The sequence below is a fragment of the Diabrotica virgifera genome, chromosome 4 (genome assembly GCF_917563875.1).
Source record: "Diabrotica virgifera virgifera chromosome 4, PGI_DIABVI_V3a".
Taxonomy (NCBI): Eukaryota; Metazoa; Arthropoda; class Insecta; order Coleoptera; family Chrysomelidae; genus Diabrotica; species Diabrotica virgifera.
The window spans coordinates 84187910-84214121 of record NC_065446.1 but is presented as its reverse complement, the minus strand read 5'-3'; the positions used below and the strand labels follow the sequence as shown (position 1 = coordinate 84214121).

Below are 26212 nucleotides of genomic sequence, written 5' to 3'. Positions count from 1 at the left end.
CTATTTTATAATCGTTTTAGAGGCCATTAGAATAATGAAGGCACATATTGCAAAAGAATTTCCGGGATACCTATTCACGGTATAATTAAATATACAGGGTGGGCCAAAGGAAAGAGTCAACCTCGATATTTGGCAGTATTTTTAAGGAAATGCCGAAACAGTTCGACTTTATTTTTATATTGCAGTTTTTTTGCATATATTTCATACTAGTTACGTTATTCATCTGAGCGTGATGACGTATTTGAAGATTTTTTTAAATGGGAATAGTGGTGGTAGGGTAGCTCATTTGAGATTGTGTTCAATTCTCTATGCAGTAATATTAACATTAATATCATTATGTATACAGGGTGATCAAAACAATAATTTTTAAATTAAATTCGTTGACGCAAAAAGAAGAATGTATGTAATTTGTTTAACTTAAAATACGTTGAACTGCTGTCAGAAAAAAAAAAAATGTTTATTTCACAAAATCCTTTCTTTTCCCTTAAATTAAATCACAAACAGCCTCCCACATACCTCTTGATAGTTTGAACATTTAATTTAACAAAAAAGTAATGTTTATTTGGCAAATAAATATATTTTTTTTTATTTTCTGACAGCAGTAGAATGTATTTTGATTTAAATAAATTATATACATTCTTCTTTTTGCGTCAATTAATTTAATTAAAAAAATATTTTAGCCACCCTGTATAAATAATGATATTATTGTTTATATTACTGAATAGAGAATTGAACACACTTTTAAATGAGCTACTACACGACCCCTATTCCCATTTGAAAAAATCATCGAATACGTCATCACGCCCAGATTGATGACGTCACTAGTATGAAATATGTATCAAAAAGTTGTAATATAAAAATAAAAATAAAGCTGTTTGGGTATTTCCGTAAAATCTAAAAACTGCTGCAAAATATCGAGGTTGACCCTTTTTTTGGCCTACCCTGTATATTGGTTATCATATACGTAAGTAAAATGTGGTGCAAACTATTAATTAAAATAATTGACATAATTTTTCTATTAGCAAAATATTAGTCTGTGTTCATCAAAATATTAATCACAGCGAAAGCATTTAACCATAAAAATATACAATAAAAATTTCCAAACAGGATGTTTTTTTACGTCGGTGTTAATAAATAATATTGTAATTATTTTTATGATTACTCAGTTTTTGAGGAAAAACTTGTGATGTCAAATTATATATACATTTTCATGATCATTATATTGTTACACGACCTGATGACATCCTTGATGGTTTAATTAACGTCATGTCAATGTTGCAAAAGGTTAGATAGAAGGTTTTGTAATCGGTAATATTATCGGGGATGATATAAATTATTAAAAAGCCGTAAATTGAGAGCCGCATAAGTAAAAATTAACTACATCCGCTGTTATTCAATCTTTAGTTCACACTCTATAGTTCCGAATTTGCAAAAATATCTGGTTTGTCATTTTCTACATGTTCAATATCCACTTTTATAGAAGGTGACTTATGTTGAAGTTCAGTATTCATAATGTGTTCAAAGTTGGCTACTACTACAAGTCGGTTTATAACGTTCTATGCCATTTTTCGACTTCCAGTTGCCACTTCGTCTAGTAGACGAGGGTGCATCTGTAAAAATATTAGTACATTTGGACGTTGAGAGGTGATTCAATTTTTTTTTGCAGAAATTGCTTGAAAATAACTCAAATAATAATATTTGAGTTATCCACCCCCTCAAAAAGGTCCGGAACATTGGTTAAATAATCAAAATGTCAAAAACTTAAGGAAAAATTCGATTTTTTTCTTCGTCTCATTAAAACTTGACTTATGTCCTTTATAGTTGATCAGTGGCGTAGCCAGGAATTGGCTTTGGGGGGAGCCCACCGGGGGGTCTGTGGGTACCCCCAAAATTTCCAAATTTTTGAAAATTAGACCTTGAAAGAGGCGTTTGGGACTCATTTAAGCATCAAAATCTTAGGTTACAAATAACTTTATTATAGTTTTCAATTCCTCTCGAAAAGGAAAAATCAACGACATTTTATTTTGTTGATTAAAACTTTAGGAAAGATGTAAAGTTGTATGTTAATGATCCTCGAGTCATAATTTGATTGATGCTCTGTCATACTGTATACTCTACCACTTTCTTATTGAAAAATACTCATATTTTAACAGATCAAAACCCATAAATATTACAAGTAATGTTCATAGAAAGGTTTCAAAACTCAATACAATTTTTTATCCGTTCATAACATTTATTATGTGCACAAAATTAGCAAGTTTACTTTCACTACAATCCTGAATTGGTAATACATATGAAGATGTGCCCTACTAATGGAACTGCAACCTTCTTGGAGTTCTTGTGTATTGGCAGATGATTTCTTCTGTCTTCACTTGCAAATCTCGATGTATGGATAAGAGTGCAAGGGAAGTGAGCCTTTCTTCACCTATTGAATTTCTTAAATAGGTCTTCAGTCTTTTCAGTGTTGAAAATGATCTGGAAAATTAAAAAAAGCTGGAATTTTTGAACTTTAAAGTGAGGTAATGAGTAATATTACTGACAAGCTGTCTAGTATTATTAAAAATTGTTACAACTTCAATAAATTACAATGAAGAAAACATATTACTAGAACAACTAAAAAGAACGATATTAACTATTTATAGTTCAAAGTAAACTCATCAAAGTTTATAGGAAATATTGTATAATAATTTACCTTTCAACTGATGCTGTTGTGACAGGGAGGACTGCCAATATACCAAGCAGAATCTTCATGTTAGGAAAAGCATCATCTTCGTCCTTCAAAGCCTTTAGCACTGAAGTAGCAGTTTTAGGCGTAACCTGGGCAATCTTCCAGTGGCTTTTCCATAACTCCCACTCCGCATTCAAGATGTCTCCGTTTGTGTGGACCAAATCGGATTGGTAAAAATCCAAGGCAGGCTCCAGATCAGTGAACTGCCTTTGTTGGATATTGCAAGGAAGTACACTGTCTAGGCCAATTAACACATCTTTGTGGCTGGTGAATCTTTCGGTCACTGAAGATGATATTTCGTCAATATACGGGTAAATTATAGATCTCCTGTAATACTCCTCTGGGTTGTTGGCTTCTACGTTCGATCTAAATCTTTGTGTGCCTACGACTCTCGGGGTTTTTGGTTTGATACCAAGTTTCTCTCCCATATCTTCAGCTCTTCTATACAGTTTTAAGAACTCTTTGTCGCCTTCTTTTCTCATTTCGGAAAATCTTTGTTGTACCAACTCAATCTTGAGCATAGCTGAACTCAAGTCGATCGACTCTTTTTGCAAATACTTGGATAGTATGTATGTCAAAGACATCATTTTGTTCATAATGGTCAAAGTTATTATGAAGTCAAATTTGCACAAGCATGCATGGAAACTGGATGCTTTTGATCCGTGCTCATCGCCCCATTCAATGACTTTTTCTAAAGCACCAACAATGCACTCAAACGATTCTTGGAATACGCTGACAGCATCATGCCTCTCTACCCATCGTGTCTCTGAGGCGCTGTGGAGTGTGCTGTTGTCTTTGCCTGCAGCGGACAGGGCATCTCTCAGGACTTTAGTGCTCTTTGCAGACGCACGAAAAAAGCTACACACTTCGGAAATTGTTGAAAAACAGTTCGGAACACTGAGGCATAAGTTCAGGCAATGTGACGAGCAGTGAGTGTACACAGCTTTGGGGTATTCTTTTTTGATCAGAGCCTGTACTCCTGTAAAAGCTCCGCGCATTGCTTAAGCACCGTCGTATCCTTGGCCTCTAATATTGTTCAAATCCAGTCCAAACTTCTTAAGCTGACTTTTAATTGTTTCTGCAAGCCCAGCTCCAGTCAAATCAAATACTGGAATAAGAAGCACGTTGGCGTGAAGCACGTTGTTTTACGTATAAGATTTAATACAACTAAACCGTAAGTCAATACCCTTAAAACTTAGTTTTTTATGATTTCTACAATGTTTGAAATTTTATAAATTTCGGGGGGGGGGGGCGGGGGCGTTTGAATAATAGAAAACAACTAGTTAGAGCAAATCAGGAGCTTGGAGGAGTAAGGGCGAACCTGAAAAATGATCATTTCAAAAATACTCTCATCTTCCTCACATACTTTTAAAGAATGCGTCTGTTTATTATAACAGCATTTTTCGCCCTTCATACTCCTAAAATTTCGTAAGAAATAATATACCAATCTATTCATGTCAGAAACTGAACTGCATAATCGTCTAGAAGAGTAAGGGCGAACCCACATGCTTTCGTTGCGTTTCCGTTCAAGGTTTGCCCCTTTTCCTCTGTTAACGCGCCGGTGTTTCTGTGATTTTGTAGCTTACTTAGTAGCTTTAATTGGTGATAGTGAGATACAGTATACATAAAACAAAGCAACCGTAGACGATGAAAATCAAATTGAATTCAATTGAAGCTTTATTTGTGAATTTTATTAAAAACACTAGAGATGTTTATTTTTATAGAATAAAAATTATTAAACCTCTTTTTTTATTTCATAAAAATCTTGCAAAATCCTCTTGAGTTTTTAAGATCTACGTAAAGGATTTCCATACCGTAGGAAAAGATTAGGGTGTAATTTGCATAATAGTAGAGAAGTTAAATTTGCATAAAGTTTATTGTATATTGTAATTTTTATTAGTACTTGACGATAAACTTTCCGCTTACAAAGGCGCCTTTTATTATTCTGTTTAACGTTTCTGAGAAAAGATTGTAGTGATGAGCCCATATACTGATAGAACGTGACACCCACAAAAACCATCTTTACAAAGGGAATATAAGGCATAAATAAGAAGGATTATTATAGTAATTTTACAAGTTAATACTTTATTATATCAATTAACTATTTTAGTTGGGAACAAGCCATAAAATTAAAATAATAATTCCTAAGATTTACACGTTTTATTCACTTTGTAAAGATTTTTTGTCGGCATTGTAATAATACAAATTGTACACCGCATCCCTCGGTAGACCGCACGCTATAGTAGAGATTCGACGATAAACCGCATAATCTAGTAGCATCACTGGTTCGCCCTTACTATTCTAACGTGTTTGTAAACTTTAACTCAGTTTTCCCGAAACATCGTTTTTGCAGTTCGCCCTTACTCCTCCAAGCTCCTGAAATGATACTGACTCTAGTCTCAAAAACATTGTATGTGGAGTACCGCAAGGTTCAGTATTGGGTCCTTTTCTGTTCCTTATCTTTATAAATGACATCACTAATTTAAAAATCGATGGGAACATTTTTCTTTTTGCTGATGATACCAGTATAACTTGGAGCAACTTAACTATTGCATCTCTTCATGAAACTGTAACTTCGGATCTACTGACGTTAAAGACCTGGTCTGACTCTAATTTACTCTCTTTTAATATATTTAAAGAGTAGCATTATCCTATAAAGGAGCTCTTCAACCTTTGCCTCTTAATAACAGCCAGATCAGTACCGTTGATACTGTAAAATGTCTTGGTATTTTTTTAGACAGCAACGTCAAATGGTCCCTTCATATCGATTCATTAAGTAAGAAACTCGCCTCAGCTTGCTATGCAATAAGATCTGTCTCAAGGGAACTCAATTTAGCATCTTCTAAAATAACATATTTTTCGTTGTTCGAGTCTCATCTTCGATATGGTCTTCCTTTTTGGGGGTTCTAGTACAGCTGCTCAATTTGATGTTATTTTTAAATTGCAAAAAAGAGAAATAAGATATCTGTTTGGCCTCAGAAGATCTACACATTGCAGAAGTTACTTCAGAAATCACGGAATTTTAACACTTCCATCTTTATATATTCTAGCTAGTCTTTGTTTGAATTTCGAACGAGGCAGTCGATATTACCAGTCTGCTTATCTTTAGTTAAATAAAAATACAAAAATAAAAATCCAGTTTTTGTGGTGAAGATAGCTTCGACGGCGATAAATCAGAATATTCTGCAATCTAACGAACCTATGCAATGCGACACAATGGGTAGTAGCCCGCAGCCAGTGGCGTGAGCTCCAAAATACCAAACGTGCACTGATCAACAATTACAAGGTAATATGCAAATTTCTCAACCATTAAACACATCTTACTCTCAACCCTTAAAGTAACCCCAATATACTTACCCACCTTCCACCTCATTAAATCAAACCGAATGGAAAACAGTCGAAAACTCCAACAAAAGACATCGAACTAGTCCAGACAAAAGAATTGTAAAGCAAACAAAAATAAACGATTACTGGCTGAACTCGCCGACTACCACTTCTAACAGATTCGAGGCACTAAATAGCGAGTCAAAAGATGATGAAATAAATGGCAATGAAAGCACAAGTGAAAAAGAGAAAATAACCAAACCTCCTCCAATATTAATTAAGGGGGTTAAACACATACCCCCACTTATCGAATTACTAAACAAAATTGCTGAAAATAATTACGAATTAAAAGTTCTTAGCTCCGATCAAGTTAAACTTCAGCCAAAATCTGCTGACTACTATAAGTACAATAACAAAAGCCCTATCGGAAAAAAGACAGAGTTTCATACTTATCAAATAAAAAACGAGCGCAGTTTCAGGGTTGTTCTTAAGAACATGCATTACCCGATGGACAAAAATCTTATTAAAAAGGAAATAGAAGAGAAAGGCCACATTGTTAGACACATTTGGAACATCAGACACCCTAAAACTAAAGATCAGCTATCACTATTTTTCGTCGACCTGGAACCTTCTGATAATAATAGAATTATATATGACATTGAGTTCCTATTAAACCATAAGATTAAAATTGAACCACCGTACCAAAAAAGAGACATACCACAATGCTCTAGATGTCAACGATACGGACATACCAAGTCATACTGCCACCTTAGACCACGATGTGTAAAGTGCACAGGGGATCATGCAACAGAGCAATGCACTAATAAAGAAAGAAGTACCAACGTCAAGTGTGTACTCTGCGAGGGAGACCACCCAGCAAACTACAAAGGTTGCAGGGTATACAAGGAGCTACAAACGAAAAAATTCCCAACGATTAGACCCAGGCCTAGCATGCCAATTAATCATGCACAACATGTCCAAGCAGGAGTTACCTACGCCCAAATCGTTAATAACTCACAACAAATTATGAATAGTAATACAAACCAAACAGAAATAACTACTACCAATACTCCCGCCTCAAATGACATGGCTGAACTAAAGAATATGTTAAAAGTCCTGATGGAACAAATGGGTACACTGTTAAATCTTCTCACCACCGTCGTCACTAAATTAACAAAATGATCAAAAAAGGTTAAAGCTTTTATACTAATACACAACATCGACATAATGTTAATATCTGAAACACATTTAACAAATAGAAGCTATCTGAGAATTCCCAACTATGCAATATATAACACCAAACATAAAGATGGCACTGCACATGGAAGAACTGCAATCATATTTAAGTCATCGATAAAACACCACGAGTTAAATAAGTTTAAAAGAGACTATATACAAGCAACAAGTATTAGCATAAAAGACTGGAACGGTCCCGTAACAGTAACTGCAATATATAGTCTACCACGACATAATATAGCCAAAAATCAATACCAAGAATTCTTCAACACACTTGGAAACAGGTTTCTAGCAGGCGGCGATTATAACGCAAAACACACTCACTGGGGATCCAGGCTAATAACCCCGAAAGGTAGGCAATTATACATGGCAATGGAAACCAACAACCTTAAATATATATCTACTGGCGAACCCACATACTGGCCCACAGACACCAACAAAATTCCGGATTTGGTTGATTTCTGTGTGACGAAAGGAATACCACTTGAATCCCAGACAACACAATCTTGTTTCGATCTTTCATCCGACCACTCTTCTGTCTTGGTCATGATATCCACAAATATCCTCGAAACAGAACCTCCACCATATTTAAGCAGTAAATATACCAATTGGATTAAACTCCGGGCTATCATTGATGAGAGACTGGACCTAAACATCCCACTAAAATAGGATGACGAAATTGACGAAGCAGTAAATCAATTAAATAGGATAATTCAGGAAGCTGGCTGGCAGTCAACACCTACACAACGAAGAACAATCATACACAAAGATTTACCCAACGAAATAAAAGAAAAAATCGCAGAAAAAAGAAGACTAAGGAAAGTATGGCAAAGAACCCGCGCACCCCAGGTTAAAAATAGATTAAACCAAGCTACAGCGCAACTAAAATCTTTCTTAAAACACAATAAAAACAACGACATAAAACGATATCTACAAAATCTCTCTGCCACAGAAACCTCCGAATACTCGCTATGGAAGGCAACACGAAAGATTAACAGACCACAACTCTCTAATCCGCCTATCCGGGACAGTAACGGACGATGGGCTAAAAGTAACAACGAAAAAGCTACAGTCTTTGCCAAATACCTGGAGGAAATGTTCCAACCACATGCCCAAAACAACAACTCTGATGCAGAAGATAATATTCAATTGTATTTAGAATATCCATACCAACTAGAAGCACCGTTGAAGAAATTCACAGCCAAACAAGTTTTCAACAAAATCCAAACAGATATGAATCCGAAAATGTCCCCAGAGTTCGACTTAATCACTGCAAGAATTTTAAAAGAACTTCCCAAGAAAGGCGTGCAATATTTGACACAGATTTTTAACACAACCTTAAGAACTGGTTACTATCCCCTTTTGTGGAAAGTGGCACAAATCATCTTAATACCCAAACCAGGCAAGCCTGTAGAAGAAGTTAAGTCCTATAGACCTATCAGTCTACTTTCAGTGATGTCAAAGGTTTTTGAAAAACTCTTACTAGACAGATTACAGCCAATCCTTTTGGAAAAGCAGCTAATACCCAACCACCAGTTTGGATTTAGACAACAACATACTGCCAACGAGCAAATTCATCGAGTCTGCAATTCCATAAACAAAGCCTTAGAAGAGAAGCAATACTGCTCTGCTGGCTTTTTGGATGTCTCGCAGGCTTTTGATAAAGTCTGGCACACTGGCTTGCTATACAAAATAAGAAAAGTTCTTCCTCTCAACTACTTTCTAATCCTCAAGTCCTATCTCTCCGACCGCCATTTCCTTGTAAAAGTTAAAGACCAGTGCACTAACTTAGATCCAATCAAAGCTGGAGTACCCCAGGGTAGTGTCCTTGGACCAGTTCTCTACCTACTCTACACAGCAGATCTTCCTACAAGCCAAAACATCATCACAGCCACATATGCAGATGACACAGCAATCATTGCAGCTCACTCAAACCCGTACATCGCCTCCCAACTGCTCCAGACAAATCTCGACAGTATAAATATCTGGTTACAAACATGGCGAATTAAAGTAAACGAAAGCAAGTCAGTACATATAACGTTCACTAATCGAAAAGATACGTGCCCAACCGTCTCATTAAATAATCAAGTACTACAACAAAAGAATGATGTAAAATACCTAGGTATGCACTTGGACCGCAGACTAACGTGGAAGAAACACATATTCACGAAAAGAAAACAGTTGGGTCTGAAACTCAATAAAATGTACTGGCTGATAGGAAAAAGGTCACAACTGAGTTTGTACAATAAAATTTTAGTATACAAGGCAGTGATTAAGCCAACATGGAGCTATGGTATCCAACTGTGGGGATCTGCGTCGAAATCCAATATCGACATCCTGGAGAGATTCCAATCGAAAACTTTGTGCATTATCACAAATGCACCGTGGTACATGCCCAACGAACTCATTAATCGTGATCTTCAAATGAAGACTGTCAAAGAAGAAATTGCCAGTTACGCCCAAAAATACGACATCCGACTACAAAACCACCCCAACAGGCTAGCGAAGAACCTAATGAGACCCGAGCCAAACAGAAGGCTAAAGCGCGACACTCCAAGCGATCTACGAACAAGATTTTAAATTTTAAATTTTCAAAAATATTTTATTTATTATAGAGTTATATTTCTAGGGTTTTATTTATTAGTCACAAATAATTTTGTTAAGTACTAAAATTATGATTTCATAGGTTATTGTCACTGGACAGTGGACAGTCTCCTGCAAGTCTCTTCTAATTGTTACAATTTACATATTGTAATCATTATTACAGATTGCAAATAAATAGGATGTTAAAAAAATATATTCTAGAAACGGTTTGTTTAATTCGTAAACACCTTCATGTCTTTCCAGCAAGACCCAGTCATATTTACTCCACCAGAAATTCAATCTTTGATATTTATTTACCGATTCGATCCACTGAGTTAGTAAAGAAATCTATATTATATTCCGCAAAAAAACTTTACAACCATCTCCCTTTACAACTTAAATCTGCAACATCTTTCCCAAAGTTCCGTAAATTGACAAAAGCCTATCTATCTAAAAGACCATATTATTATTCAATAGAAGAATTTCTTAATGTTAATGAATCACTAAGACAGTTTCATACGCAGTAGCTTAAACTGTCAATTCCTAATGTTGTATTTTATTTGTTGTAAGTATGTATAATTTGCAATTTATATAAATTTTGCAATTAATTGTTTTTGTCTTTGGTTTTATATCATATTTACTGTATATTAACGATTTATCTAATTTTAGTAAATTGTAGTAGTTATTTGTTATTAGTTGTTGATATTATTTTTGTTTTAACTGTATGTAAGCTTTGTCCATAAAATTGTAAAAATTTTCAGAGACAATAAAGCACATTTCTATTCTATTCTATTCTGTTTACGTTAATACCAAATTGCTAAACAACACCACTTTCCTAGCAACGGTAGTAAGAGGCTATTGATTATGTATTTTAGAGAGGAACTACAACGTTAACGGGGTTCTATTATTTCATATAGGCAATGAACCTCTAGGTATGAAAAACCCGCGGAGTGCTACTATTTAAAGGGGTGCGTTTTTAAGAAAGGGTTGAATTAGCCCCTAGGCACAGGGCGAATTAGGTTGAGTTTTATGCACTTTTGGTACAAACACGTCTACAAGAAAATTGTCCCTGGTTAAACTTACTATCGAAAAATTACATTAGTCAAAATTCAAAAATATTTTTTTACAAAAATTTATTCAAAAGAAATGCAAGAAAAAACACGAAAGATAGCAATTGTGTTTCTTTCCCCATAACTTTTTTCCACGGGGATATATGTATAGGCATTGCTTTACAGAAAAAAAACTTCCATCGTTCTTCTTTAGAATGACGTAGAGCAGAAGTCTGTGTGATTTACAGTTTCCAAAACATGACTATTCAAACTTCGCCACCCACAGCGATTTTGGCCCATTTTCCTTGTTACTTCTCAAACATTGACCTGTAACTTTTTTCTACGTAGCCTTAGGGGTATGCAATGCTTCATTAAATAGGAGAAATGTCAATTATCTTTAAAATGGTATATTGCAGGTATATTGCAGAAGGCCGTATGGCTATTTTTAAGCAAGATGTGGTTGCTCAAAATATTATACTTTTAATGATTTTTGATATATTATACGATTATTTTTAAATTTCTCATTATAACTTTTTTTATTGTATATTTAGTTATATACATTGTACAATAAAATACAGCTTATTTCCATTACTTTGAAACGGTGTATCGTGAAAAATTCTAGGACTATTTTTAAACAAGGTATGCTTTTTTAAAATGTGACATATACACATGCAATAGGTCCCACTAAGTTGAAACCATATGGAAAACGTTGTTATTATTAACTTTATAAAATAAATACTGCTTGTAAAATGCTCTGCATAGTCTAAAGCCTAAGATGCAATCATCAGATATCAAATGTTATCAATCGTGTACGACTTATGTTAAAAACTATGAATTCAGCTCAAGAGTAAAGCACCTCTATATTTCACAGTACGGAATCCGCAATTTTCTCAAATTGCGGATACCATTGGATTTCCTACGGATATCCTATTTAAAAATAGTTTTAGACTTTTTTGCAATACAGCATTTTAAAGTAAAGAAAATAAGCTTTTTTTTGTTCGATAATATATTATACCTAATAATACAAGAAAAAAAGTCATGATGACAAATTTAAAAAATAATCATTAAAAATATCAAAAATCATTAAAAGTATAAAACCTTGAAAATACATAACTTGCTTAAAAAGAGCCGTATAATCTTATACAATAGACCATTTTAAAGGAAATTGACTTCTCTTTATTATAAACGTCAATAAACGTTGTAGTTCCTTTTAGCTTTGAACATAATAAATAACCTATAAATAGGCTATTGATTATGTTCAAAATAAGAGAGCTAAAAGAAACTACAACGTTAACGGGATTTTATTGTCTCATATGATCAGTGGACCCCTAAATTAGAAAAAACCGCGGAGTGCTACCATTTAAATGGGTGAGTTTTGGGTAAGGGGTGAATTAGTCCCTAGGCACAGGGTGAATGAGGGTGAGTTCTATGCACTTTTAGTACAAACATGTCTACAGGAAAATTGTTCCGGGTTAAATTTACAATCGAAATATCACATTTTAACGTCAAAAACATTTTTTTTACAAAAATATGTTTACATAACTTTTTCCACAGGGATATAGTTATAGGCATTGCTTTAGCGAAAATAACTTCCATTATTCTTCTTTAAAATGAAGTTTGGTAAAATTCTCTAAGATTTATAGTTTCCCAAATTGGATTTTTCAAATTTCGCCGCTCACAGAATTTTTGGGCAATTTTCCCCATTATTTCGCAAACATTGTTCTGTAACTTTTTTTCTACGCATTTCTAGGTATATGCAATGTATACATTTAGTAGAAAGAGAAGTCAACTACCTTTAAAATGGTCTACAGTATAAGGTTATCTGGCTCTTTTTAAGCAAGTTATGTTTTTTCAAGTTTTCATACATTTAATGATTTTTGATATTTTTAATGATTATTTTTTCAATTTCTCAATATGAGTTTTTTTCTTCTACATTTAAAAGTCCAAGATTTCTTGTACAAAAAAGCTTATTTTTTTTACTTTAAAATGGTATATTTATTGCAAAAAATTCTAGGACTGTTTTTAAACAAGATAACCGTAGGATATCCAAGGGTATCCGTAATTTGAGAAAAATTTAATTTTTTTTTTTTTTTATTAGAAAAATATAATTACATATTATAACATAATTTTTAATTCCAAATAACTTTTCTTAATAACACTTAACACTCCGATATTGTGAAATATAAAGTTACTTTACTCTTGAACCAAATTTATATTTTTTAACATATCTAGTAAACTATTAATAAAAATTTATATCTGACAATTTCATCTTAGGTATTAGACTATACAGAGCATTTTATAAAGAATAATTTTTTTTCATAACGTTAATAATAAAAACGTTTTCCATATGGTTCCATCTTAGTGGGACCCATTGCATGTGTACGTCACATTTTGTCCCAGATTTTTTCACGATACACCATTTTAAAGGAAAGAAAATAAGCTTTCGTTTTTATTAGACAATGTATATACCTACATATACAATAAAACAAGTTATAATGAGAAATAATCGTAAAATATAATAATCGTAAAATATATCAAAAATCATTAAAAGTATAAAATTTTTAACAACCATATCTTCCTTAAAAATAGTCATACAGCCTTTTACAATAGACCGTTTTAAAGGTAATTTACTTTTATCCCCACTAAATGTAACATTGCATATACCTAAAGCTACTTGCAAAAAAGATACAGAACAATGTTTGAGAAGTAACAAGGAAAACAGTTTCCAAAATTATATTTTGGAAACTGTAAACTATAGCGATTTCTACTAAACGTAATTTTAAAGACTAAGGATGGAAGTTTTTCTGTGAAGCAATACCTATACCTATGTATATCCCCGTGGAAAAAAGTTATGGGCCAAAAAGCAAAATTGCTATCTTCTGTGTTTTTTTCTTGCTTTTCTTTTGAATATATTTTTGTTAAAAAAAATATTTTTGACTTTAAGCTGTGATGTTTCGATGGTAAATTTAACCTGGAACAATTTTCCTGTAGACATGTTGGTACCAAAATTGCATAGAACTCACCCTAATTCGCCCTGTGACTAGGGACTAATTCACCCCTTTCTCAAAAACTCACCGCTTTAAATGGTAGCACTCCGTGGGTTTTTCATATTTAGGGGCCCGTTGACTATATGAAACAATAAAACCCCGTTAACGTTGTAGTTCCATTCTAAAATAAATAATCAATAGCCTAAAATAGCTGCTGCGATACAATATTCTAATTAATATAAAATAAAACTAAATCTTTAATTGATGCAATGAACCGGTATGACATAAAGTTCTGTATGCACCACGTGCAATATTAGATGTTTGTACCCTCGGGCGACATATAAACTCTCGGGCCAGAGGCCCTCGAGTTTATAAGCTTATTTCCCTTGGTACAAATATCTATTTAATGCCCTTGATACATAAATAACTATTACTAAATTACGCCTAATACTCCAGGCTTTGGGTGAAAAATAGGTCGATTTCAGGATATAATTCAGGAATTTTTGAAACCTATCAAGTGTTGTAAAGGACGATGCCAGGAATAACTTCTACTAAAATGTGACCAAAAATATTGTGAGCTTAGGTAAAAGCATTAAGGTAAAAGTACCATTATTATTATTATATTTATAAAACAATGAAAAAATTTAAAAAAAATTGTTATATATTTCATATAATCTATCATTTTTGTAATATTATTTCTTCAGAAATTAGATTTCACATATAAAAGTTTACCAAGAAAAACAAATACAGTGGTAAATAGACTGTATATTATAATGGTAATATTATTAAATTGTTTTCAGTCAAAATTTAATACAAGTTACGTAAAAATTTTCCGAGCGCGCGGATTTGAAGCGAGCCGGGCGATTTGCAAAATTCGGCCGCTCGCAAAAGCACCGATTTTAAAAATGTAACACCCACCTAATATCACCATATTGGGCTGCATAGCTCTGACTACCAGAGGCCAGCCTGAGAGAAGAGTGACCGTTGACTTTAAACAGTTGAAATATGAATATATGCTTCTTAACCTACTTCTGTACACGTTGTAACGCTTTTACGTTTTCTCGAATAAAATAGTTTAAATGTTGTTTGATTTTTCACAGTTTTGGTAAATTAGAACCCAGGGAACAAATATTCCCCTTACATTGGCGCCCACTGTGGAACCTTAACGTGTGAAATAACTTCAAAATAGGACTAATTCGACAATTCGTGCAGGACTTTTGTGCAATATTACGTCGTGGGAACGTCGTGTCTTCCACATATTGCAAGTCAAGATCGTGTCTTTTGTGCAAATCGTGTCTTTTGTGCAATCTTACATCGTGGAAACAGTGTGTCTTCCGAATATTGCAGTCAAGACGGAATTAAGTATAGGTTAATCAAAAAACTGTAAGTACACTTTTATGCATACATATCCCCTTCGGTCAAAGTACCCAAAAGCAGCTACTAGCCGTACAGAAGACAATTCTACAGCGGAGATGGCATCGGTTACACTTACAAATGATCAATTCCAAGAATTATTGCAAAAATTGGCAGTGACTACTCAACTACCGCCCGTGCATCAAGCCGGCAACTTATCAAAATGCTGTTCGCGATTCAATGGATCTAAAAATTCGGACGTAAACGCTTTTCTAGACGCGGTCACTATCTTTAAAGACTGTTCGCAGGTATCGGATGAAAATGCGTTGAAAGGAATCCCAATGCTGTTAGACGGTTTTGCTGCAAACTGGTACCAAGGCGTTAAAACTACGGTTAAGTCGTGGGATGAAATCGTGCAACTTCTACGTACTACATTCGGTCCACAAAAGCCCGCATATCGCGTGTATAAAGAACTTTTCGAGAATGAGCAAGACTCACGTACTGCTAGCGATATATTTATTTGTAAAGCTCGCGCTATACTAGCACAACTACCTGAAAATACGCTAACAGAACCTGTGCAACTAGACATGGTTTACGGTCTGCTTCATAAAAGAATTCGTGAAAAAGTCCCTCGTGACAAAGTAAAAACTTTTAACGAACTTCTAACTCAAACACGGTTACTCCAAGAAACTTTTGATTATGACACCGAGTCTAAACCAATTAAAGATTCTAAGAAAGTACGCTGTGCTTTTTGTAAAAACATTGGTCACGTAAAAGACGATTGTAGAAAATTAGCTGCGGTAAAAGCAAAAGAAACCGATTCCGACAAAGCTAACTCGCCAAAAACGTCACAAAATTCAAATTTTACAAAATCTCAGTCTGCTAATGCACCGACGCAGAACTCTATTGCATGCTATCGATGTAAAACCCCAGGATACGTTGTAAGCAACTGTCCTAGGTGTTCTAAAAATGCTCAATCAACCTCCTTTTCTTCTTCTAACACATCTGAGTTTCTATTAGCGGAAATTGACAATGACAATCATGTCTTGAAGGTTCAACCTTCACACTCCAAACCTATAGTTCAGATTAATGTTGAAGGCCATCATGGTCATTGTTATTTAGATTCTGGAGCTCAATGTAGTATTGCAGGTTCGATGCTAAGAGACATTCTTTTAGAAGATAAAACGCCTTTCACCACGAGAGTAATGCAAAGGACTCTTGCGGATGGTCGAACAAATTCAGTTAATGTTCTTTTATTTAACGTTTCCATTTTATTACAAAATAGATCACATGCTATCACATTGATTTCTGTACCTGAACACATTCAAAGTAGAACATTGCTAGGTGCCGACTTTCTAAAGAAAGCAAACATAATTTTAGACATACCACGCGACTCTTGGTCTTATGGTGATATATCAGAGTCTCGTTATCCTTTCTCATGTGACCCCCTTCAAGGTAATACCTGTACACTTAACACTATTACTATGGCTCACTTAGAAATTAGAGATGATGAAGGAATTTCTCTTTCTCCTCCCGAAAAGAATACACTTAATATGTTCCTCAAAGAAAATGCGGATGTATTCGAACGAAGTCTTGAATCTACCCCATTTGCTGAACATACGATCACCCTCACAGATGATAATCCCATAGCTGTTCCACCATACAGAATGTCGGATATTAAAAAGGAACAACTACGTCATGAATTAGACCAGCTATTAGAAGATGGTACAATAGAGGAATGCGAGTCCCCATACGCGGCTCCTGTTGTTTTGGTGCCCAAAAAAAACGGCGGTGTTAGACTGACAGTAGATTATCGACGTTTAAACGCTGTGACCCGAGCTGATAAGTACCCTCTTCCCCGAATCGAAGATATTTTACATGCATCCAAAGAAACCAAATTTATGAGTACCCTTGATCTAAAATCTGGTTACCATCAAGTATCGGTGCGCCCTTCTGATCGTGACAAAACTGCTTTTGTCTGTCCTTTTGGCACTTTCCGATATACCAAAATGCCATTTGGTCTCTGTAATAGCCCCTCTACTTTCCAAAGGCTCATAGACAAGTTCCGTTCTGGCTTGCAGAACCTAAATATTTATGCTTATCTGGATGACATAATCATCCTTTCCTCTGCTTTTGAAGACCATCTAAAAGACTTACTTCAAGTATTCGATAGATTAAGGCTCTTCAAGTTATTTTTAAATCGTGAGAAATGCTCATTCGCATGTCAAGAAGTGCATTACTTAGGTCACATAATTTCATCTCAAGGTATTCGCCCAAATGACGATAAAGTTTCAGCCATACTACAGATGCCTCCTCCTACCAATGTGACCCAACTTCTTAGATTTCTCCAAACCTGCTCATGGTTTCGCCGCTTCATTGAGAACTTTTCCCATGTTGCCAAACCATTATCAAATCTGACTAAAAAGAAAACAAAATGGAATTGGGGACAAGAGCAAACCGAGGCTTTCGATCTCCTAAAATCCTTGCTCTGTTCCGCTCCCATTCTAAGACAGGCTGATAGTAGTCTTCCCTATGTCCTTCGAACTGATTCGAGCAGTTATGCTCTGGGGGCATGTTTACTACAGGGGGAGAGTGAAGACGAGAGACCTGTCGAGTATGCTTCTAGACTACTGACACCCGCCGAACAAAATTACAGCACCACCGAGCGTGAGGCTCTTGCAGTTGTTTGGGCTGTCAAACGATTTAGAGGTTATCTAGAAGGCGCTACATGCACAGTACAAAGTGACCATCAAGCATTAAAATGGTTAATGTCTTTGAAGTCACCTACAGGTAGGTTGGCCAGATGGGCCCTAGAGTTAATGCCATTTGATTTAAAGATCGAATACATTAAAGGCAAGAAGAATGTCATTGCTGACACATTATCGAGACCATCTCGTGACGATTCACTAATGGCCTCAGAAATTAACTATGTCACTATAGATTTCCCGACACTTAGCATAGCTGAAGTACGAGCTGAACAATTAGAAGAACCCGATCTTGCCAAGATCATAAACAGTTTAGAAAATCCCTCAGAAGCAAGTGTAGATTTTAAGAAATGGACTGAAAGAGGTTTTCTAATGGTAAATGGAATTTTATATAGATATGCTCCTGAAATCGATGAGGACGAACCTCAGTTAGTTGTAGCCAAATCTCGGATACCACACATCTTGCATGAATACCATGACTCGGAAACGGCAGGACATTATGGTATTGAGAAAACCTACCAACGAATAGCCCGACGCTATTTTTGGGTTGGTATGAGACGAACCATCACCGATCATACACGCAATTGTATTGAATGTCAAAGGTACAAAGTCTCAAATCTTAAGCCCGCAGGTTGTCTTCAAACCCCTGCATACTCTCAAAGATTTGAAGTCCTCTCCATTGATTTGTTTGGGCCTTTGCCCCCCACTCCTCAGGGTTATACCTGGATTTTTGTCATAGAAGACACAGCCACTCGTTGGGTAGAGCTGTTTCCCTTAGAGTCTGCCACTGCTCTTGCCTGCGCAAAGCATTTAATTGATGAAGTAATTTTACGCTATGGAGTTCCCCGTCGAGTTGTTAGCGATAACGGAACCCAATTCGTAAGTGCGGTTATGCAACAGGTAGCACATTGCCTGGGTTTTCAACAAAACCTTATCCCTGTGTATCACCCGGAATCCAACCCGGTCGAAAGGAAAAACAGAGACATTAAGACTCAGTTAGCTATTCTCACGAAGTCTGATCATACGTCGTGGGCGGACAAATTACCTAGTGTGCGTTTCGCGATGAACACCGTGATGTGCGATTCGACTAGTTTTACCCCCGCATATCTTACGTTCGGAAGAGAACTGCGAACTCCAGACGATGTTAACAGAGACTTTCGAGCAATAATAACAAACGAAAATTTTGTAACTCAAATCACGCCTTACTTACAAACTATAAGTGACGTTTTAAGTACCGCGCGCGAAAGACATGAACTATGCCAGGATAGGCGAAATATCTATAAAGACTCTCATCGCCGTTGTGCAACTTTCGTTGTCGGAGATAAAGTGCTAATAGACAGTCACACCCTTAGTGATTCGGCCAAGTCGGTTACTTCAAAGTTCGCGCCCCGACGCGACGGGCCTTATGTGATTACGAAGGTTATCTCTCCTACTACTTACCAAGTTTCACCTGCTGACAACTTAGAGACTTTTGTTGGAAAATATCACGTGTCAGCCCTGACTCCTTACCGTTCGGAGGTCAGTGACCCCACACCACAACCAGTGCATGCGATCCGTAAGAGAGGTCGTCCACCGAAGATGGCTCCTGTAGATCTTACTCCCGCTCCTGTGGAAATCACCGTCGATGAGTATCCCGAAGAGGAACCTCCATCTGTTAGCTTAGCTGCTGACCTACCAGACCTACCGTCTCCAGATGCTGCTAGCAGACGTCAACGAATACGAACCAAGAAGTTGTGTTCTTGTTGTTCAGATTCCATCACCACTCTTGCCCCACACGCGAGACGCCAGTGCGGTGCAAAGGGGGAGGATGTAACACCCACCTAATATCACCATATTGGGCTGCATAGCTCTGACTACCAGAGGCCAGCCTGAGAGAAGAGTGACCGTTGACTTTAGACAGTTGAAATATGAATATATGCTTCTTAACCTACTTCTGTACACGTTGTAACGCTTTTACGTTTTCTCGAATAAAATAGTTTAAATGTTGTTTGATTTTTCACAGTTTTGGTAAATTAGAACCCAGGGAACAAATATTCCCCTTACAAAAATAATTTTTAATAATTACATATAACTATATTAGGTCTGGATCCCGCGTATGAAAAAAAAGTTGATTAATAGCAAGCTGAAAATTTGTTAATAGCTTAAGGGTGTCTAGGCGAATAAACTTTGATATGTGTGAACACTGGAACAGGGGTAGTTTTAATTGTGGAACAGGTTAAAAATTTGGAACGGTCACAGCACGAAAACGGCACATTTATTTTGTCCGACAGAACAGACTTAAACTCTTCGAACAGAGATTAAACTCTCATGCAAAAATCAGACTGCTATTTATCACCAAATGGGCGTTTTAATGAGTGGGACATGTAGAATATGTCAAATGACAGGAATTATGACAGGTAATAAATAGCAGTCTGATTTTTTCATGAGAGTTTAATCTCTGTTCGGAGAGTTTAAGTCTGTTCTGTCGGACAAAATAAATGTGTCGTTTTCGTGCTGTGACCGTTCCAAATTTTTAACCCGATCCACAATTAAAACTACCCCTGTTTCAGTGTTCCCATATATCAAAGTTTATTCGACTAGACACCCTTAAACTATTAACAAATTTTCAGCTTGCTATTAATCAACTTTTTTTTCATACGCGGGATCCAGACCTATATTTTATAATAATTTTAATTTTAAGATAATATAAGTCTTTCTTTAGTCAATTACTGCAAAATAATTTTTCAATTGTTATAAATAAAGGCACTACGATTTAAGAAAAAAGAAACAATTATCTCGGCTTCAGTTAGTTGTAGAAAATTTTTATTTTATTATAAATCTTCGTTTCGTCTTCAGCAATAATAATCTGTAAGTTAGAAACTCATAGGATGTACAAGGCCGCTTCAGCTCTAAATGTTTTTAACGAAATTTGCCCCCTTATTTTCAAACCCAACATTTAGCTCGGCTTCAGTTGGTCGTAGAAATTTTTAATTTTTTTATAAATCTTCGATTCGTTTTCAGCAACAATAATCTAAGTTAAAAACTTATAGGATGTACAGGGCCGCTTCAGCTCTAAATGTTTATAACGAAATCTGTCCCCTTATTTTCAAACCCAAAAATTAGAGGTTTAAAAATGTTTTACGCATTTATTTACATCAGAATATGAAAATATAACTCTTTAGAAAGAGATTGGATGTTTCACCAACTCTCTACGATTTTTTTTCAAAAAGTTATAGCTTTCGACATTTGACCTCTTGGGATAAACAATTTAAAATATCTAAGCAACAAATTCGTTAATCCGGCCTTACAATTTTTTTTATGTTTGGAATTGAAAGATCTTCATTTTAAAGCTTTAAAAAATAAAAAAATTATTAGTGCAATAAATAACGCAATTGTAAAAAACGGCCATTTTGGACTTTTCGCAGGCTGTTTTGCAATAACCAATAAACGAAATTAAACTTACCATAGCTCAAATTGTAGGTTTTCTAATTTACTACAACTTTCTTTTAAAAAGTTGTTCTCTAGAATCAATATCCTAAGCTACAAAATTAAAAATCTTTAAAAATTGCAAATTTAACAAATGTAAATCGCAATAACAAAAAAAGCTCACAATATTTTTGGTCACATTTTAGTAGAAGTTATTCCTGGCATCGTCCTTTACAACACCTGATAGGTTTCAAAAATTCCTGAATTATATCACGTTTTTTTACCCACAGCCTGGGGTATAAGTACACTTTCGCTCTCAGATCATCAACAGGGGCATTTCTTCAGGAATGTCAATCATCCCAAAATCATCGTGGACATTTTGTTTATAGTCCACACTGTGAAGCTGCTCCCGTATGAAAAAAATTTCTGGTTCGGTTTATTTGCTGATCCTGTTCAAAAATGAACCTTTAAACAAATCAGAAGGCCGGGCGAAAATTTTGGATAGAAATTGTTTAAACAATATTTTTAAACAAATTTTAAAGATCGCCTTTTTTGACCCGGAAAATATTTTTTTAGCTTTTCGGATCATTAAACAAAAACGAGTCCCTGTCGTTTTTCTATAGAGGTGCAGTCCAGGGCGCATCTGTTTTGAGATGGACGTTGAGAGGTGACTCAAATTTTTTTGCATAAATTGCTTGAAAATAAATCAAATAATAATATCTGAGTTATCCTCCCTCTCAGAAAGGTCCGGAACATTGTTTAAATAATCAAAATGTCAAAAAATTAAGGAAAAATTCGATTTTTGTTTTCGTTTTTTGATTATAACTGTAAAATTATTCATTTCCGAGAAAAGTTTTACTGACATAAAAGTTGCGTAATTAAATTTTCTACAATATAGAATTGGTAAAACATTTTAAAAATAGTCACCCTTGTTGCAAAATAGCAATAATTGCGAAAAAACAATACAAAAACAAGTATTCGCATTTTACGTTTTTCAACCATTTATGCTATACTTAGGACCTTAATATTTCACCCAGAAAAACTTTATGATACAATAAAACAATACTTTAAATTTAATTAAAATCGGTTTAATAGATTTTGCAAAATAAATTTTGAAATCCAGCTTTCGCAAAAAAATTCATTTTTTCAAAATGTTACAGGACTGAAAATAAAGCAGATAGAAAGTTGAATTTTTTTTTGCTTATAGAAGTGTACGCTTAAAATCGATTAATTACCACGGCGTCAGGAAATTTTTTAAATAAACATTAATTTTTGGTGGTACGCGCAGGACAGCGGTGTTCGATTCACACAAGTTGATTTCCACCAAAATTTCTTCTAACCTTTATCTAATATATTATTTTCTTACTTTATATTTTGTTGTATTTTAATATTTTAATCCCACAAAAATCAAACTAATTTTATTATTGTTTGTGAAATATTGTTTAAACAATTGCATATATTTAAAAATAATAAACTTTTATTCTCTAAGTTAAAATATATAAACAATAAAGTTTTTGCTAATAAAAGTGTTATTTCAAAGGATAAAATATGTGTTTTTATTTTGCAATAAACGAATTTCTTTATTTATACCGAAATTTAATAAAAATTAAAATGTATCAATCATTATCAAAGGTCATTGGAATGCCCAATAAGAGCAAACTATCCGCTGTCCTGCGCGTAGCACCAAAAATGAATGTTTATTTAAAAAAATTCCTGACGCCGTGGTAGTTAATCGATTTTAATTTTGCAAAATTTCAAATGAAAGGTACAGTAAATTTCTATGCGCAAAAAAAATTTCAACTTGTTATCTGCTTTATTTTCAGTCCTGTAACATTTTGAAAAAATGAATTTTTTTGCGAAAGCTGGATTGCAAAATTTATTTTGCAAAATCTATTAAACGGATCTTAATGAAATTTACAGTATTATTTACTGTATCATAAAGTTTTTCTGGGTGAAATATGAAGGTTCTAAGTTTTGCATAAATGGTTGAAACACGTAAAATGCGAATACTTGTTTTTGTATGTTTTTTTCGCAACTATTGCTATTTTGCAACAGGGGTGACTAGTTTTTAAATTCTTAACCAATTCTATATTGTATATTGTAACATTAATTTAAATTCTTAACCAATTCTATATTCTATATTGTAGGAAATTTAATTAGGCAACTTTTATGTCAGCACAACTTTTCTCGTAAATGAATACTTTATAAGTTATAATCAAAAAACGAAGAAAAAAATCGAATTTTTCCTTCATTTTTTGACATTTTGATTATTTAAACAATGTTCCCGACCTTTTTGAGAGGGAGGATAACTCAAATATTATATTTGCGTTATTTTCAAGCAATTTCTGCAAAAAAAATTGAGTCACCTCTCAACGTCCAAATGTGCTAATATTTTTACAGATGAGCCCTGGTCTAGTGATAGCTTTCGAGTTATCAGCGATTTAAAATCTGAAATTGAATGAATAAATTCAGACAATGGTCTTAATTGCTTGTACTGCTCCAACTGATCAATATAGAAAACTGTCATTAATAAAGCATTTAACCCCTTCTGAGACTAGATTATTTAAACAATTTACCAATATCAAAATTGTTATATACAATTTATTAGAAAACAAGACAACAGTAAAAGACAAAATTGAGTAATATCCACTGTAATATTCTAAATATTTTATATTAATTTTTCAGTTTAAAAAATAATATTTTTATCATCCTGTATATTTATAACGTGTAGTTTTATTGTGTGTTAAATGTTTTTAGTTGTTTTTATGTTACTTAACTATTTGTGTTTTTAATCACTAATGATGTATACAGTGTGTAACAAAAATACAGTTCATAAATTAAATCACATATTTTGGGAACAAAAGTAGTTCAAATGAACCTAACTCACCTTAGTACAAATAAACACATAAAAAAGTTACAGCCCTTTGAAGTTACAAAATGAAATTCGATTTTTTCGAATACATCGAAAACTATTGGAGACATTTTATTGAAAATTGACATGTGGCATTCTTATGGCAGGAACATCTTAAAAAAAATTACAGTGAAATTTGTGCACCCCATAAAAATTTTATGGGGATTTTGTTCATCCTCAAACTTTTGTGTACGTCTCAATTAAATTATTATTGTGGTACCATTAGTTAAATTGAATATTACTAAAACTTTTTTGCCTCTAAGTATTTTTTCGATAAGGCAAATTTTATCGAGTTGTCTTATTTTTCAATATGTTTACATACATTTTTTATGGGGGTTTTGTTCTTTTAAACCCCTAAAATGTTTGTGTACGTTCCAATTAAAATATTACTGCCGTACCGTTAGTTAAACACTGTGTTTTTAAAACATTTTTGCCTCCTTGTATTTTTTCGAAAAGGCACCTTTTATCGAGATGGGACTTCTTTTTTAATATGGTTCAAAATATCCCTAAAAATGTAAATGATAAATAAATGTTCATATTATTACCAAGTCCCCATAATCGTACTTAACCATATACAAATATGTGGTGGATTTGACAAATATTCGAAATATCTCGATAAAAAATGATTTTTCGAAAAAGTACTAAGAGGCAAAAAAGTTTTAAAAACATTGTGTTTAACTAATGATACTACAATAATAATTTAATTGGAACGTACACAAAAGTTTGGGGAAGTTTAAAGAACAAAACCCCAATAAAATTTTTATGGGGTGTCTAAATTGCACTCTAATTTTTTCTTAAGATGCTACTGCCATAAGAATGCCACACGTACATTTTTAACAAAAAATCTGCAATAGTTTTCGATATATTCATTTTGTAACTTAAAAGGTCTGTAACTTTTTTTATGTGCACATTTGTACTAAGGTAAGTTAAGTTCAATCGAATTATTTTTGGTCCCAGAATATGTGATTAAATTTATTACCTGTATTTTTGTTACACCCTGTATATTTTTAACTGATAACGTTAGTAATGTTTTGAACAAAAAATATGCAAATTTTTGAAGCTTTAACTGTAAATCTGTAAGTCATCTGTCTTCTAGTATCTTCGTATTTTTATACATAATTTTAATTAGGTTAGGTTAGGTTGGGGTACATTTTCTACGTTACAATCAAGAAATTATCAAATTGAATTTTAATATTATTTTTTAGAAAACATAATATATTTCCATTTTATTTTAGATTGACGATGATGGAAATATTAAGCCAGAAGAATATCGCAAATATATTCAAACACAGCTTGCGGACGTTGAATATCTAGCTGACGTTCAGGACAAAATTATAGCCGGTTGTCTTGCGGATATAAAAAATGCTAGTAAATCAAGCGGTAAATGCAAATCGGACGGAATGGTCTCAGAATTTTGTGTGTTTAAGAATATCCAACTTAATTGCCCTGAAGACCAAATTAAGGATAAGATGTTTTGTGAAAAAATGCGGGAGAGATTAAGGCAAGAAAATGGCCGACCAATGGTTTTGCCGCCTCCTCCACCTCATCCTAAAGCATAATTTGAATGTTCAATCACTATAATTTAGATAACTGACAGTAACAGATTCTTTAAATGGTTATAACATATTTCACATTACTGTATAATCCGGCAATACACTTTATTAAAACTATTCACTATTTGAACCTATTTGTCAATTTTTTTTTCTGACTAACGCGTAAAAAATCTATTTAAAAACATTAGAAATTCAAAGATTTCTTAAGTTTGAAATCAATTCAGAAAAATATTGGATTCAAGTGTGGTGTTTCTGAACAACTTTAGGTTTGCTGACAACATACAGGGTGATTGATTAGTGGGGTCAAGCTCAATAGATCCGCTATAGTAATAGATTGCAATAAAAGTTAATAACAACAATTGTAAGCAACTTTGAGCT

General features: G+C 34.1%; 1 protein-coding gene across 1 annotated transcript in view; it reads left to right on the top strand.

Annotated features, from left to right (window-relative positions):
• The window catches only part of LOC126883858 (uncharacterized), a 54487-nt gene extending 28519 nt beyond the window's left edge, over positions 1 to 25968 (top strand). Inside the window, exon 4 of the mRNA XM_050649534.1 lies at positions 25517 to 25968. Within this exon, the coding sequence (XP_050505491.1) occupies positions 25517 to 25840 (324 nt within the window). The 3' untranslated portion in view covers positions 25841 to 25968. The remainder of the gene's footprint in view (positions 1 to 25516) is intronic.
• The last annotated feature ends 244 nt before the right edge of the window (positions 25969 to 26212 follow it).